Genomic DNA, 17,447 nt, shown 5'->3' on the forward strand with positions numbered 1-17,447 from the left:
TTAAATAAGAAATGAAGAACTAAAAAGCCTCTTTAAAGTCTAGTTCTGTAGTTTTTAATAGCTAAAGATTTTATCTTTAAACTACTTATTTCCTAAAATGCTATTTTACTTCCTCTTTTCGTAATTATAAAACTGAGTAACATATGGAGAGGTTCACATCTTAGTAACTTAGTTATCAATTGTAGAGCTTTAATTGCTTAGAAATCTTTAATCTACTTAAGAATGTCATTTCTGCAGATTTCCAAAATCTAATAATTCAGGGAACAAACTTGGTTCAGAATTCTGAAATGCTAACATGAAATGATTATGGGTGGCTGGCCAGTCCCTCTTCCCTTTGTTTCTGTCTGTTTCTGCTTTTTTTCCTTAGGTCTGCACCTGTTCAGCATTTGGCAGGATGGCCAGTGGAGGAGCAGCAGGGTGAAACTGACACAGTTCTGGTGAGTTTCACTTTGCTGCTCCTCCTGATTCTCAGGGAAAGAATTTTGTTAAGTTTCTATTGGAAAACTTCCATCTCCAAATGAATCCTTAAGATGAGATGTTAATAACATTCCTTTAGGATTGACTCAACTCTTTCTTTGTGTTCTACTTACTCCAGTCTGCAGCGGCTCTTTGTGTTGGAGTTGGGAGTTTTGCTGATCCAGATGACCTGCCCGGGCTGGCACACTTTTTGGAACACAGTAAGATCTTATAAAATATCATTCCCTGGTGTGGCTCTTTTTTCCCTCCTTTAAATTTGTTTGAATTGATTCAAAGATAGTAATTGGTTTGATAAGAACTATGATGTATTTAGTAAGAGAAAAGCTAAGAAAAAAATTTTGTTTATGAATATCCTAGGAGGAGACTTGTAATCTCTTTATGTGTACTTATATTGAAACCTGTTTTATAGAATGAAACCTGTTTTAAAACATAGTCATTATTATTCAGGTATGGTAAAGTCAACAGATCAGGAGACCGTTGCCATTCTGTTGGAGTTGGCTAGCCCTGATTGGGGCAGTATGTTTCAGGGTTAATAAGGACCAAAGATGTTAGAGCATCAGAATGAAGAAAATAAAAAGGCACGATTAGCATAAAAACAAAACAAAATAGAAAAAGTTTCTATTCTATAATAGTTTCAATTTTATTTTGTGAATGTACCTAAATAAAACCTATGTGGATGTTACATAATTACCAGTATTTAATATGTATTTGCTTTTCTGAATTGCTCATTTTTTATATTTTTCTAAGTTATTTGAATGTAAAGTTCTCGCCTTATAACTTTATAGTAGCATTTAATGTGCATTCTGCCTATGTTTAACTTTTTACCCGTTTATAAATAAATTGTCTTATGTTTAAAAATTAAGTGTTTGGTCAACTCCCTGTATAGCTATCCTTATCTCAGCCAGCAAAAACACTTGTTCCTTCCTATTATTGCTTATTCTCTCTCTACAACAAAATTACAGATAAGGGCAAAATAGTTTCTGCTGGGTATTGAGGGGGTGGAGGGGAGAGGGAGGGGGCGGAGTGGGTGGTAAGGGAAGGGGTGGCGGCAGGGGGGAGAAATGACCCAAGCCTTGTATGCACATATGAATAATAAAACAATAAAAAAAATGAAAAAAAAAAAGAAGGAAACAGGAATAAAGACTCTTCACTAACTTCTATCGATAAAAAAAAAATTAAGTGTTTGGTTTTTCTTAGTATAAAGTAGTATATGAACATTGCAAATGTTGCAAAACAGCAGTGTGATAAAGTATTAACCAGACATAACCATTGTTAATATGTTGGTATATTTTTCTTTCAGCTTTTCTACACATACAAGAAGAAAGTTCATCCTTGATGATAAAAACATTGTCTATATCTTTGTGTTGTGTGACTCTCTGTTCTTTCATTTAGTGGTATTCATGGGTAGCTTGAAATATCCAGATGAAAATGGATTTGATGCCTTCCTGAAGAAACATGGAGGTAGTGATAATGCCTCAACTGATTGTGAACGTACAGTCTTTCAGTTTGATGTCCAGAGAAAATATTTCAAGGAAGCCCTGGATAGGTAACTAAATAAAATTAAAGCATATTTTAATTTTACTTATTAAGTAACATTTTACAAATGGAAATATTGAGCATGTTCTGTTATTTCTTTCGAAGGAGTAGTCCAATTCTACAGAATTGTTATAGAATACTTTATTTGGAAAAAAGAACAGACATTATGTTGGCTCTTATTCTGTAATAGCTTAAGTCTTTGCATGAAAAATATAACTGAAACTCTTAATATCTTTTGAGTTTTCTAAATACTCTGTTCTGACTCATTATTGCAATTTTTTTCCTAATTGTAAAAAATATGGAAAAACAGAAGCAAAAAGGAAAGATTGTTTCTTAATTTACAATCTAGAAATAACCAGTGAACATTTTGTTATGCAGCTGTATATTTTTAATGTATAGAGACCATATGGTTCATACCCTTTTTTTTTCTTTTTCAGATCCCCTCCTTTTTTAAAAAAAAATCTTTTATATGGCTGGTGTAGTGGCTCAAGTAGTAGAGTGCCTGTTTAGCAAGCTTGAAGCCCTGAGTTCAAACTCCAGTAATGCCAAAAAACAAAACAAATTTTTTTTTATTTTACCACTTTGAGCTCCCACCCCAATTCATATCCTTTTATAACCTGTATTTTTAAGCTAGGTATATAAATTTCATGTGTAATTGGTATAGAACATGATTTTAAGTGATTGTATATTATTTACTTGGTATAGAAATATAAGTGTTTTAGACAGTTGTTCCAGTTTTCTAATACTATAATGCTGTGATAACTATGCTAAACTGTACATCCTTAGTTATTTTTTTCAGTTAAGTTTCAATAAGTAAAATTATTAGGTGTATTTGCATATATATTTTAAAAATTTTCAAAAATATTTAATACTCACTTCAAAAGTATTTGCCAGAAAGTTTATGTCAGTGCATTACTTAGAGGTTTTAGTATCACAATGTTGTACATCAAAGTCTACACCAGAAAAAAAAAAAAGAATTGTGTTCTACTTAACTCTAGATAAATGTAAGATTAATATGTATAAAAAGAAATCTAGAGGCCGAGCATGGTGGTACATGCTTGTAATCCCAAACTACTTGGAATTCAGAGTCTGGGATGATCACTGTTCAGGCCAGCCTAGGCCAGCCCAGACCAAGAAAAAAAAAAACTTAGCAAGACCCTATCTTAATGAATAAGAGGGGCATGGTGGTTCACTTCTGTAGTTCCAGCTATCTGGGAGGCACAAGGTCTCGAATGTCAGCATGCAATAAATAATCTGAGATCCTACCTGAAAACTGACTAAATCGAAAAAAGACTGGGGGTATAGACTCAAGTGATAGAGTACCTGCCTAGCATCCACCAGAACTTGAGTTCAAACTCTAGTACCACCAAAAAGAAAAAAAGTCTTCTTTTAGATGACATAATCTTGTACAGTCGATTCTCATTATTCACAGATTTGCAAATTCACCTACTCACTAGAAATTTATTTCTAACTCCAAGATCTGTATCTGTGGAGCTTTTGTGGTCATTCATGAACATGTGGAGAATGCTGAAATATTTGAGTTGCCAAGCATACATTCACATTCCCAGCTGAGGTTAAACAAGGTGACCTTCCTCCCTGCCTTCCTTCCATCCTCCCTCTCCCCCTTCCTTCCTTTCTTCTCTCTTCTTTAGTTTTCTTCTTTCCTCTCCTCTCTTCTTTCTTTCATTCATTTTAAATTTATTTTTATTTTATTTTTTTTTCTTTTATTCATATGTGCATACAATGTTTGGGTCATTTCTCCCCCCATTCCCACTACCACCTCTCTTTCCCTCACCTCCTCCCTCTCCCCTCCCCATCCCCTCTCTACCAGGCAGAAACTATTTTGCCCTTATCTAATTTTGTTGAAGAGAGAGTATAAGCAATAATAGGAAGGAACAAGGGTTTTTGCTGGTTGAGATAAGGATAGCTATACAGGGAGCTTACTTGCATTGCTTGCCTGTACATGTGTGTTACATTCTAAATTAATTCTTATCAAACTAACCTTTTCTCTCGTTCCTGGTTCCCTTCTCCTATTGGTCTCCGTCACTTTAAAGTTTCTGCATTAGTTTCTTTGCATTGAGGACATCAAATGCTATCTTATTTTTTTTGGGGGGGGGCGTTTCTTGCCTATTCTCATACCTCTCTTGGTGTACTCTTGGCACATCATGTGATCAAAGTCCAGGCCCCTTGTTGTGTTTGCCCTTGATCTAAAGTCCACATATGAGGGAGAACATACGATTTTTGATCTTCTGGGCCTGGCTAACCTCGCTCAGGATGATGTTCTACAGTTCCATCCATTTATCTGCAAATGGCTATTGTGAATAGTGCTTCAATAAACATGGGTATGCAAGTGCCTTTGGAGTAACCTATGTCACATTCCTTTGGGTATATCCCCAAGAGTGATATTGCTGGATCATATGGCAGATCTATGTTTAGATTTTTGAGAAGCCTCCAAAATTTTTTACAGAGTGGTTGTACTAGTTTGCATTCCTACCAGCAGTTTATAAGAGTTCCTTTTTCCCCACATCCTTGCCAACACCTGTTGGTGGTGTTTCTAATGATGACTATTCTAACAGGGGTGAGGCTGAATCTTAGTGTGGTTTTGATTTACATTTCCTTAATGGCTAGAGATGGTGAGCATTTTTTCATGTGTTTTTTTTGGCCATTTGAATTTCTTCTTTTGAGAAAGTTCTGTTTAGTTCACTTGCCCATTTCTTTATTGGTTCATTAATTTTGGGAGAATTTAGTTTTTTGAGTTCCCTATATATTCTGGTTATCAGTCCTTTGTCTGATGTGTAGCTGGCAAATATTTTCTCCCACTCTGTGGGTGGTCTTCTCAGTTTAGAGACCATTTCTTTTGTTGAGCAGAAGCTTTTTAGTTTTATGAAGTCCCATTTGTCTATGCTATCTCTTAGTTGCTGAACTGCTGGGGTTCCATTGAGAAAGTCCTTGCCTATACCCATTAGTTCCAAAGTATTTCCTACTCTTTCCTGTACCAGCTTTAGAGTCTGGGGTCTGATATTAAGGTCCTTGATTCATTTTGAATTAATATTGGTATAGGGTGTTAAACATGGATCTAGTTTTAGTTTTTTGCAGACTGCTAACCAGTTTTCCCAGCAACATTTGTTGAAGAGGCTGTCTTTTCTCCATCGTATATTTTTAGCACCTTTGTCAAAGACAAGTTGGTTATAGTTGTGTGGCTTCATATCTGGGTCCTCTATTCTGTTCCACTGGTCTTCATGTCTGTTTTTGTGCCAGTACCATGGTGCTTTTATTGCTGTTGCTTTGTAATATAGTTTGAAGTCAGGTATTGTGATACCTCCAGCGTTGTTCTTTTTGCTGAGTATTGCCTTGGCCTTTTGTGGTCTCTTGTGTTTCCAAATAAATTTAACGGTAGAGTTTTCAACCTCTGATGAATGTCATTGGGATTTTGATGAGAATTGCGTTAAACATGTAGATTGCTTTTGGGAGTATAGACATTTATACTATGTTGATTCCACCAATCCATGAGCATGGGAGATCTCTCCACTTTTATAGTCTTCCTCAGTCTCTTTCTTCAAGAGTTTATAGTTTTTCTTGTAGAGGTCATTCACATCCTTTGTTAAGTTTACTCTTAGGTATTTGATTTTTTTTGAGGCTGTTGTAAATGGAATTGTTTCCATATATTCTTTCTCATTTTGTTCATTATTAGTGTATAGAAATGCTAATGATTTTTCTGTGTTGATTTCATATCCTGCTACCTTGCTATGGCTGTTGATGGTGTCTAGAAGCTTTTGAATAGAGTTTTTTGGGTCTTTAAGGTATAGGATCATATCATCTGCAAATAGGGATATTTTGACAGTTTCTTTACCTATTTGTATTCCTTTTATTCCCTCCTCTTGCCTAATTGCTCTGGCTAGGAATTCCAATACTGTGTTGAATAGGAGTGGGGATAGTGGGCATCCTTGTCTGGTTCCTGATTTTAGAGGGAATGGTTTCAGTTTTTCACCGTTAAATATAATGCTGGCTGTAGGTTTGTCATATATAGCTTTTATAATGTTGAGGTACTTTCCTTCTATTCCTAGTTTTCTTAGAGCTTTTATCATGAAATGGTGTTGGATCTTATCAAAGGCTTTTTCTGCATCTGTTGAGATGATCAAGTGGTTTTTTTCTTTGCTTCTATTAATGTGGTGTATTACATTTATTGATTTGTGTATGTTGAACCACTCCTGCATTCCTGGGATGAAGCCTACTTGGTCATGGTAAATGATCTTTTTGATGTGTTGTTGAATTCGGTTTGCCATTATTTTGTTGAGGATTTTTGCATCAATGTTCATTAAGGAGATTGGCCTATAGTTTCCCTTTTTGGAGGTATCTTTGCCTAGTTTTGGGATAAGTGTAATACTGGCTTCATAAAATGTGTTAGTCAGTTTTCCTTCCCTTTCTATTTTGTAGAACAGTTTAGGGAGGGTTGGTATCAGTTCTTTAAAGGTCTGACAGAATTCAGCAGAGAATCCATCAGGTCTTGGACTTTTCTTTTTGGGGAGACTCTTGATTGCTGCTTCAATTTCATTTTGTGTTATAGATCTATTCAGGTGATTAATGTCCTCTTGGTTCAGGTTTGGATGATCATAAGTATCGAGAAATCTGTCCATTTCTTCAAGATTTTCAAATTTATTTGAATATAGGTTCTCAAAGTAGTCTCTGATGATTTCCCAGACTTCCATGGTGTTTGTTGTTATCTCCCCTTTTGCATTCCTGATTTTACTGATTTGGGTTTTTTCTTTCCTCATTTTAGTCAGGTTTGCCAGGGGTCTGTTGATCTTGTTTATTTTTTCAAAGAACCAACTTTTTGTTTCATTAATTCTTTGTATGGTTTTTTTGGTTTCTATTTCATTGATTTCAGCTCTTATTTTTATTATTTCTCTCCTATTTGTTTTGGGATTTTCTTGTTCTTGTTTTTCTGGAGTTTGAGATTTATCATTAGGTCATTGATTTGAGAACTTTCAGTCTTTTTAATATATGCACTCATGGCTATAAATTTTCCTCTCAGGACTGCCTTTGCTGTGTCCCATAGGTTCCGGTAGAGTGTGTTTTCATTTTCCTTGACTTCCAGGAACCTTTTAATTTCCTCTCTTATTTCATCAATCACCCATTGTTCATTAAGCAATGAGTTGTTCAGTTTCCAGTTGTTTGCATGTTTTTTGTCTTTATTTTTGTTGTTGAGTTCTAGTTTTAATGCATTGTGATCAGATAGAATGCATGGTGTAATTTCTATTTTCTTATATTTGCTGAGGCTTGCTTTGTGTCCTAGGATATGATCTATTTTGAAGCAGTTTCCATGGGCTGCTGAGAAAAATGTATATTGTGTGGAAGTTGGATGAAATGTTCCATAGACATCAACTAGGTCCATTTGATCTATGGTATGTTCTAGATCTAGGATTTCTTTATTGATTTTTTGTTTGGACCTATCTGTTGATGATAGTGGGGTGTTAATGTCTCACACTACCACTGCGTTGGAGTTAATATATGCTTTTTGGTCTTTCAGGGTATGTTTGATGAAATTGGGTGTGTTGACATTGGGTGCATATAGGTTGATAATTGTTATTTCCTTTTGGTCTGTTTCCCCTTTTATTAGTATGGAATGTCCTTCTTTATCTTGTTTGATCAATGTAGGTTTGAAGTCTACTTTGTCCAAGATAAATATTGCTACTCCTGCCTGTGTTTGGGGGCCATTGGCTTGGTAAATCATCTTCTAGGCTTTCATCCTAAGCCTAAGCTTATTTCTATCGATGAGATGGGTCTCCTGTAAGCAACAAATTGTTGGATCTTCCTTTTTAATCCAGTTTGTCAAGCGGTGCCTTTTGATGGGGGAGTTAAGTCTGTTAACATTAAGTGTTAGCATTGATAGGTATGTGGTGATTCCTGTCATTTAGTAGTCTTAGTTGTTTGAGGATTTGATTGTGTGTATCTAAATCGATGTTACTCTCTACTTTCTTGCTTTTTCTTTTCCTGTAGTTTGGTACTTCCTGCCCTTTCATGGTTATGTTGGGTTTCACTTTCTGTGTGCAGAATCCCTTGAAGAATCTTTTGCAGTGGTGACATTGTGGTCATATATTGTTTTAGTTTCTGCTTATCATGGAAGACTTTTATTGCTCCATCTATTTTGAATGATAGTTTTGCTGGGTAGAGTATCCTAGGGTTGAAGTTATTTTCATTCAGTGCTCAGAAGACCTCACCCCAAGCTCTTCTTGCTTTTAATGTTTCTGTTGAGAAGTCTGCTGTGATTTTGATGGGTTTACCTTTGTATGTTGTTTGTATTATCTCTCTCTTACAGCCTTCAATATTCTTTCTCAAGTCTCTGTACTTGTTATTTTAACAAAAGTATGTTGTGGGGTAGTTCTATTTTGGTCAGGTCTGTTTGGTGTTCTGGAGGCTTCCTGTACCTGTATGGGCATAGTTTTCTCTAGAATTAGGAAATTTTCTGTTATTATTTTGTTGAATATATTATGCAGTCCTTTTGCTTGAACCTCTTCTCCTTCTTCAATGCCCATGATTCTCTGGTTTGGTCTTTTGATGGAGTCAGTAAGTTCTTGCATTTTCTTTTCACAGGTCTTGAGTTGTTTAATAGTTCTTTGGTTTTTCCTTTAATTACCATTTCATCTTTGAGTTCTGAGATTCTGTGTTCTGCTTGTTTTAGTCCGCTGGATTGGCCTTCCATTTCTGTTTTGTTCTTTTTTCTAAGGTTTTCCACATCCTAAGTCCCGTCCTCTTTAATATTGTCTATTTTCATCCCGAGTTCATTTATCTCTTTATTTATTGTGTTCTTTGTTTTACTTAGGTGTTTATACAGTGCTTCTGTAGTTTCTTTTCTTTGTTCTTGTGCTTTCTCAAATTCTCTATTTTTGTTGTCTTGGAATTTCTTGAGTGTCTCCTACACATTTTGGTTGACTATCCAGTATCATCTCTATAAAATTCTCATTGATTACTTGCAGGATTTCTACTTTCAGGGTGTTCTTTTGGGCTTCATTGGGTTCTTTGGCATAGTTTATCTTTGTTTTGTTGGAGTCCGGATCTGGGCATCTATTTTCTTCATTTCCCTCTGGTTCCTGTACTAATTTGTTATCGGGGGGAAAATGGTTTCCTTCTTTTTTCCGTCTTCCTATCATTGCCCTTGCTACTGTTACTGTCCCTGTACTGTGTGTAATTCAGTATTATCTAGCTTATAATAGTAGTGATGATGATATCTAGAATGGAAGGGTGAGAGGAGAGGGAAAGCAAAGACGGTAAAGAAAAAGGAAAACAAAACAAAATAAAACAAAACAAAAATCAGGGAGTGAGTATACTAGTCAACAGTGAGCTAAATAGGCATTAGAAAGACAGAGAGGAACAAAAAAATAAAAAAAAAATTTCCCCAAGTTCAAATGCAATAAAGTTTCAGTCTTAATAGATTTGGTGTTAGTCCTTCAGGATCTAGTCCTGGTGTTGGTGTCTGAGTAGTAGTTATGTTGTCTCATCAAAGGGGAAAAAAAAAATCCCAAGGTCAAATGCAATACAGTTTCAGTCTCATCAAAGGAAAAAGAAATAGAGTCTGGAGACAACTTTGTGAATGTCTGTCTGAGGCTGCGGGTCACCTGCCACCTACTGTCAGTCAGCTGCTGCTGCAGACTTTATTTACTGCAGATCTCAGGAATGAGCTTTATATTCACCTAGCCCTGCAAGCTTTGTTTATTTAGAGTTCTCCTGCATGCATGCCCCTTTTGTTTTCTCCAGTATACAGGCCTACCTTCCTGTTGCAATTGCCGTCCATTTTTATTTAGAGTTCGAGTGGGGAAGTGCCCTTCCCCCACTCTCCGGTGGAGCTTGCCACACTTTAGCTGCTTCTAGATGCCTTCCCCTCTCCAAGCACACTGGGAGAGATGGCGCCACACCCGCCTTCTCTGGCTTGCTTGTTTATTTACAGTTTGCATAGTGGAGTGCCTCTCTCCTGCTCTCCGATGGAGCTTTCCACAGGACAACTACTCCAGGGTTGCTGGTTGGGGGCCACCACTCCTGCCTTTTCTGGCTGGCTTTTTTATTTACTGTTTGCACAAGGGAGTGCTTCTCCCTCCCCACTCCAGAGCTTTGGGAGCCCTGTCCTTTTTGTTAGATGTATTTTTTTTTCTTTTCTACCTGGGTGGGGGTCAGTCTGTCCAGGGGGCTATGCTGATTTTTCCCAGGGAGTACCGCATGCTGCTTATTTGCTCACCTGGTGGTCTCCCAAGCAGGGGAGGAGCTGGCATCTGGCAGCGTGGGAGCCCTCCTGGTTTCTCTGTTTAATGTGGTGGGCGGGTGGGGGGGGTATGGTGGTGGTATATGCTACGTGCAGGCTGGGGGTGTGGAGGTGTGGGAGTTTTGCCTCTTCTCGGTGGTTTTTCCTGCCAGGTGTACCTCCAGCATCTCTCCAAGATTTTACTTTAGGAAGCATGTTTTTTGGATCCTCCCTCTAGTCGCCATCTTGGAATCCTTCTCATTCATTTTTTAAAAATGGTTTTTTGAGACAGGGTCTTGCTCTATAGCCCACTCTAGCCTGAATCTCATGATCCTCCTGCCTCAGTCTCTTGAGTTCTGGAATTTCAGGTGTGCATCACCATGCCTGACTCCTTTTGTTTCAGTTCTCATACAGAGGTGATCAGAAGATGAAGATGGTAAATGTGTAGTTCAAGAAGCTCTGTTTCTTGTCAGAACTGACTCTTGACTCTGGAGTCAGTTGAATGGGTTTCAGTCCCAAATTGACATCTATTAGTGGGGGTAGCCTCACGTATATTGCTTAACACTTCTGAGCCTCATTCTCTCTTCTGTAATAGTAAATAAATAGACTGTATTATGATAAGGATGCCTTGAGGATTTAATATCTTAATCTGTGTGAGATATGTGTTTGTACATATTTCACATAGGACAAATGGTTTAATATTCACTAATTCAGTGGTTGAGATAACTTTAGAGAACATAACTATCACAAATAAGAACTTATGGTATATAGAAAATCTACAGGATCCACAAAAAAATTATTATACTTAATAAAATATTCAGCAAGTTCAAGATACAAGAGCAGTATTTGAAAATTAATTACATTTTTGTACTTTTGCAATGAAAAAATCCAGAAATGAAATTAAGAAAATAATTTCTTTTATGATGGTACTTAAAACATACTTAGGAATAAATTTAACAAGAGAAGTGAAAGCCACAACAAATTATTGAAGGAAATTTGGGAATAGATGAATAAATGGAAAAGATTCCATGATCATAGGCTAGGAGATTTAATATCAAGATAACAGTACTTTCCAAATTGATCTACACATTAAATTCAATCATACTAAAATTCCAACTGCCTCTTTTGAAGGAATTAGTGAGATGATCTTATAATTCATAGAGAAAACAAGAGGCCAAAAATAGCTCAAATTATCTTTAAAGAGCATAAAATTGGAGGACTCATACTTCCCAATTTCAAAACTTACTCAAAGCTACAATAATAATATAATGTGGTACTGGCATAAGAATAGACAATTACCTGTGGAATAGAATTGAGACTCCAGAAATAAGCTATGTTTTTGGTCAATTACAAGGGTACCAAGACAGTTCATTAAGAAAGAATAGTTTTTCAATAATTGATGCTGGGACAACTAGATAATCCTCATAGAAAAGAATGAACCTGTACTCTTTACTCATATATATAAAAACATATTAGGCTGTAGACTTAAATGTAAGAGCAAAAATTATAAAACTCTTTGAAGAAAGCATAAGCGCAAATCTTTGTGACTTTAGATTTGGCAGTAGTTTCATAGACACCAAAAAGCCACAGGCGTCAAAGGAAAAACCAAATAAACTAAACATTAAAATTAAATCCTCTTTTGCTGTAAAGGGCTCTATGAATAAAGTGAAAAGACAACTTATAGAATAGAACTAAATACTTATAAATCACATATATCTGATGAGAGACTAATATCTAGAATATATGTAGAATTCTTAGAACGGAATCATAAAAGACAGATAACCCACTTAAAAATGTACAAAGAATTTAAATAAACATTTCTCTAAAGAAGGTTTGTAGGTAGCCAGTAAGCATATAAAAAATGCTCAACACCTTTAGTCACTAGGGAAATGAAACTCAAATCTATAATGAGATACCACTTCACACATACTTCAGAAAACAGGAATAATAACAATTGTTGGCAAGTGTACGGAGAAATTGGAACCTTTGTATATTACTTGTGGTGCAGCTGCGTTAAAAACTGGTAGCTCCTCAAAGTTAAATATAAAGTTGCTTATGTCCCTGACCATTCTGCTTCTAGTACATATTGTAGAGAACTGAAAATATTTCTGCACAAAATCTTGTACTTATTCATGTTTATTGCACAACTTTCATAGTAGGAAAAAAGTAGAAACAACTTGTCACCCTTTTTTTGAGGCAGGGTTTCAGTATATAGCCCAGGCCAGCCTTGAACTTGTGATTCTCCTGCTTCAACCTTCCAAGTGCTGGTTTTACAGGTGTGTACCACTATGCCTGACATTCAACCCAAATTGCTATCAAATTATGAGTGGATAAACAAAATGTGGAATGTCTGTACATAGAATATTACTTGGCAATAAGAAACGAAGTTTGATATATGCTTCATCATGGATGAACCTTGTGAAAACACTATGCTAAGTAAGAGAAGCCAGCACAAAAAGCCCCATAATACATGATTCCATTTTTATGAACTATTCAGAATCAACAAATCCATAGAGACCAAAAGTAGTTGACCAGAGCTGGAGGAGGGGAGAATGACTCTTCAAGGGTACAGTGTTTCTTCTGGGGGGGTGATAAGAATATTCTGTTATTAAATACTTGTGACATTTTCATAAGCCTGTGAATATAGTAAAATCTACTCATATATCTTTAAAAAAATTTTTTTATTATGATAGTTATACAGGAGGTTTTGTTATGACAGTTCCATGTGTACTTATATTATTCCCTGGTTTGGTTCATCCCCTCCATCATCAATCATATACCTTTAAAGATGATATTATGGTATTCAGATTATATCTCAATGAAAAAGTGAACATATGATAGAGTTTGAAGATAGCTGAAAGTTGTTTTTTTTTTTTTGAAAAAAATCATGAGACTGGTCAAGGTAAAAAATATATGCACAAATATGAAAAAGAGAATATGACTTCTGATTTAGTAGATATGGAAAGTATAATAAGGTATTTTGACCAACTTGTGCCAGGAAATGAAAAAAATTTGATAAAGTGCATAAATAGAAATATAATTTTTTTCAGTACTAGGCTCTTTTTTGTTTTTTTTTAAACCGGGGTTTGAACTCAGGGCCTCATGCTTGCTAGGCAGGAGCTCTATCACTTGAGTCACTCCACCAGCCCCAGTCCTATGGTTTGAACTCAGAGCTTGCACTTGCTCTACCAACTTGAGCCACACCTCTAGCCCTTAGAAATGTAACTTATAAACTGACACAAGAGATAGTTTGAATAGTCTTAAAACCAGTAAATGATTCAATAATGAAACATTTGTACAAATAAACTTTAAGTTTAGAATTCTACCAAAAGTTCTACCAAAAAAATGAAAGAAGAAATATGAAGCTATTGTGACCTTGACACAAGAAAGTATAATATAAGATAACTTATATTTTAGGCTCACACACAAACAGCAATATATAACTAAGTTCATCCTAGAAAAATGAAGTAGTGTTAACATTAGAAAATCAGTGAGTGCAGCTCATAACATTGTTAGATTGAAGGAGAAAGACCGAATTATCTCAATATATGTAGAAAACATGATAAGTTTGGGATCTATGTCAATGTTCTTAGCAAACAGTATAAGACAGCTTTCTCAGTCGGATAATTGGTATTTTAAAGTAAACATTTAATGGTGAAACTTTGAAAACTTTCAACTTGAGATCAAGAACATGACAGATGCAGTTGTGATTGCCTCTATTCATCATTCTATTAAGATTTAGCGGAATAGTGAGGCAAAAAACCCTCAAAACTTAAGCATAAAGCTGTCATAGCAAGTGATACAGTTACAAACATAAAAATTCTAAAATATTTTGTAGATAAATTACTAGCTTTAAGAACTGGCAGAGTAGCTCAAGCAGTAGAGTGTCTGCCTAGCAAGTGCAAGGCCCTGAGTTCAAACCCTAGTAGCAGCAACAATAACAAGAAAATTATTAACTTTAAGAATTGTATGAAATAAAAAATGAGAAAATGTTTGCTATGGAAGTATGAATTGTATTTCTATGTAAAAGAAAGTTAAAAATTGAAATAGGGAAAACCCCTTTATAATAGCATTGAAAATAATAAGGCACCCAAAAATCATTCCAGTAACTATCTAAAATTATATATGGAGAATACACTAAACCTTACTGTGAAATATTAATGACCTAAATAATTGGAGAAGATTATTTATGCAATTGAAGCCTTATTTTAAAAAAGATACCAGTCCTCTTCAATTGATGTACAGATTCAGTGATATTCCAGCCATAATCTCAGAAAATGTATTGAGTTTTAATAGACAAGGTGATTTTAAAGTTTAGGAAGTGCAATAGGCTAAGAAGCCTAAATACTTTTGAAGTAGAGAAAGAGCAAGATATAAGGAATTGTTTTACTAGATAGATATTAAAATTTGTAGATAATATATTGTGATGTTACCACAAGGACAGAGAGACTAATAGAATAGATTTTGAAATAGATCAATACATATGTGGACACTTGAAACAAGGATACTATGGAGAAGTGGTGAAGGGGTTTCAAAGAAATGAAGCCAAGATGGTTGAATTTCTATAAATAAAGAAACAAAATTGACTCCCTAACAACATATACAAAAAAATCAGTTCTGGGTAGACTAGACTAAAAGATAAAAAGAATAGCTAAAAGTTTTAGAGATTAGTTTTACCTCAGCATAGGTAAGATTTATCAAACAAGTTAAAAGGAACAGAACATAAAGGAAAACAGCACATTTTGGTCATCAGAAAACTTTATGGGGGTTGGGGATGTGACTCAATGGTAGAGTGTTTGTCTAACATATATTCAATCCCCAGTAACAACTGCCCTTGTCAAAAAAAAAAAAAAGTATAAAGTATGGAAAAATATGTTGCAATAGATAACCAACAATTTAGAATATATTCAAATTTAAATTTTTGAATTTTTATTTGTAGATTTGTATATGTAAACATCAATCATAAAGTTAGAAATCATAAAGTTAGTTACAAATTTTGGTATAAATTATATATAGCTATTGACTACAAATATTAGTTGTATCTATTAGAATCAATAAGAAAAAATAAAACTTCATAAAAAAAAGGCTTGAACAGTCATTTTACAAAATAGGAAATCATGTTATTAATTAACTGTATGAAATAGTGCTCAACCTCACTAGGAGTCCAGGAAATATAACTTAAAACCGTTATGAAATTTAAATATCCTAAAAGTTGCAGAAAAACTTAAAACTCTGACAATATCAAATGAAGGTAAGGTAGACGGCTTGTGGAATTGGAACTGCTGATGTAAGTATGAATTGATACAATCTCTTTAGAAATATTTGGTGGTTGTCGATGATGTTTAACATATGCCTGGATATCTATTACTTAGTAATTATTTCCTAGATAAATACCTAGACAAACTTGAACATATGACCCAGTACACATAATGTATTTATAATAATCCAATTCTAAAACTAGCCCAGCTGTTCATCAGCAGTAGTAGAATGAATGAATCAGTACATACAGTTGAATAAAGAGGTATTTCACTGTTTTGTGGCCTTCTGTAGTATAGTTCTATCTGGTGAAAGTTTTTATTTTATATTTTATTTTCCTTTGTAGTTAATTTTCTGGAGTATCACATGAGTACCATTTATACTGACATACAATTAATGGAAGCTATATAAAGCATATATAAAGTTAATATTATAAAACTGTTGTGGACATCGGGTGCCAGGGGCTTATGCCTATAAACCTAGCTACTTGGGAGGCTAAGATTAGGTGCATCGCAGTTCAAGATCAGCCCAGGCAAATAGTCTGAGAGACCCCATCTCAGGCAATAGCTGGGTATAGTGATGCACATCAGTCATCCCAAGTTGTGTGGGAGGCTGAGATCAGGAGGATAGTAGTCCCCATCTCTACAGGAAAAAAACTGGACATGTGCCTATCCCAGTGATGGTGGGAAGCATAAAAGAGGAGCATCAGGGTCCAAGCTGGCCTTGGCACAAGTGAGAACCTATCTCCAAAATAACTAGAGCAAAAAGGGCTGGAGGAATGGCTCAAACAGTAGAGTGTCTGCCTAGCAAAGGGGAAACCCTAAGCTCAAACCCCAGTATGGCCAAAAAAGAAAAAGAAAGAAAAACAAATACAAGGTTGTTAACCAAAACCCTTTAAAATTCTAATTTAATTTTTTCCCTTTGATAAATGTGTGCTGGTTTTTGGCAACAGTGGGGTTTGAACTCAGGGCCTCATGCTTACCGAGCAGGCACTGTTACTGCTTGAGCCCCTCTACCAGCCCGTTTTCTTTTTGTTTGAGACGTGTCTTGATATGTAGCCTAGGCTGGCCTTGAACTGTCTTGATTCTCTCCACCTCTTCCAAGTGCTGGAATTACAGATTTGTGCCACCATGGCTGGCCCTAATTTGACTTTTAACTTAAAAATACGTAGTCATTCTTAACCACACATTGAATAAAGTTAAACTTTGTATTTTTTATATACAAAAGCATACATACAAATATATAAATAGACTATGTATACATGGTATTAATATTTCATAGTGGGCATTGCTAAATCCCTGCTACTCTGTAGATTGAGGGTGGAAAAACATGAGTTTGAGGCCAGCCTGGACAACATAGCAAGTTCCTGTGTCTTTTTTTTTTTTCTTTGTAGTATTGGGGCTTGAACTCAGAGCCACTCCACCAGTCCTATTTTTGTGAAGGGTTTTTCAAGATAGGGTCTCATGAACTATTTGCTCGGGCTGGCTTCTAACCTCGATCCTCTTGATCCCTGCCTCCTGAGTAGCTAGGATTACAGGTGTGTGCCACCAGTGCCTGGGTGAGATCCTGCCTCTTAATATTAACCCCATGGAATTCTGAGGATGGAATTGTGTATATATACACAATGGAGTATTATTCAGCCATAAAGAAAAATGAAGGGCTGGAGGTGTGGTTGAAGTAGTATATTGTTTGCCTAGCAAGCGCAAGGTCCTGTGTTCAAACCTTAGTACCTTGCCAAAAAAGAAGGAGAATGAAATGATGACATTTTCAGGAAAGTGAATAGAACTAGAGATCATTGTGTTGAAGGAGATAAGCCAAGCTCAAAAAGCCAAACATCACATGTTTTTGCTTATGTTGAAACTAGACCCCAAATAATTAATAATAATGGGACATGAACATTAAAAGGGGGACTGTCTGGTAGGGGAACCAGTGGGAGTGAGGAAGGTAC

General features: G+C 35.6%; 1 protein-coding gene across 5 annotated transcripts in view; it reads left to right on the forward strand.

Moving 5' to 3' along the window:
• The window catches only part of Nrdc (nardilysin convertase), an 85,354-nt gene that overhangs the window by 26,310 nt on the left and 41,597 nt on the right, over positions 1 to 17,447 (forward strand). For 3 of the 5 annotated variants that reach the window (XM_074080142.1, XM_074080143.1, XM_074080147.1), the window contains 3 exons: positions 368 to 437; positions 596 to 677; positions 1,870 to 2,023. In XM_074080142.1, coding sequence (XP_073936243.1) covers positions 368 to 437; positions 596 to 677; positions 1,870 to 2,023 — 306 coding nt within the window. The remainder of the gene's footprint in view (positions 1 to 367; positions 438 to 595; positions 678 to 1,869; positions 2,024 to 17,447) is intronic. The other 2 variants (XM_074080144.1, XM_074080146.1) reach the window with 1 other exon arrangement.

Source organism: Castor canadensis, chromosome 7, assembly GCF_047511655.1.
Source record: "Castor canadensis chromosome 7, mCasCan1.hap1v2, whole genome shotgun sequence".
NCBI lineage: Eukaryota > Metazoa > Chordata > Mammalia > Rodentia > Castoridae > Castor > Castor canadensis.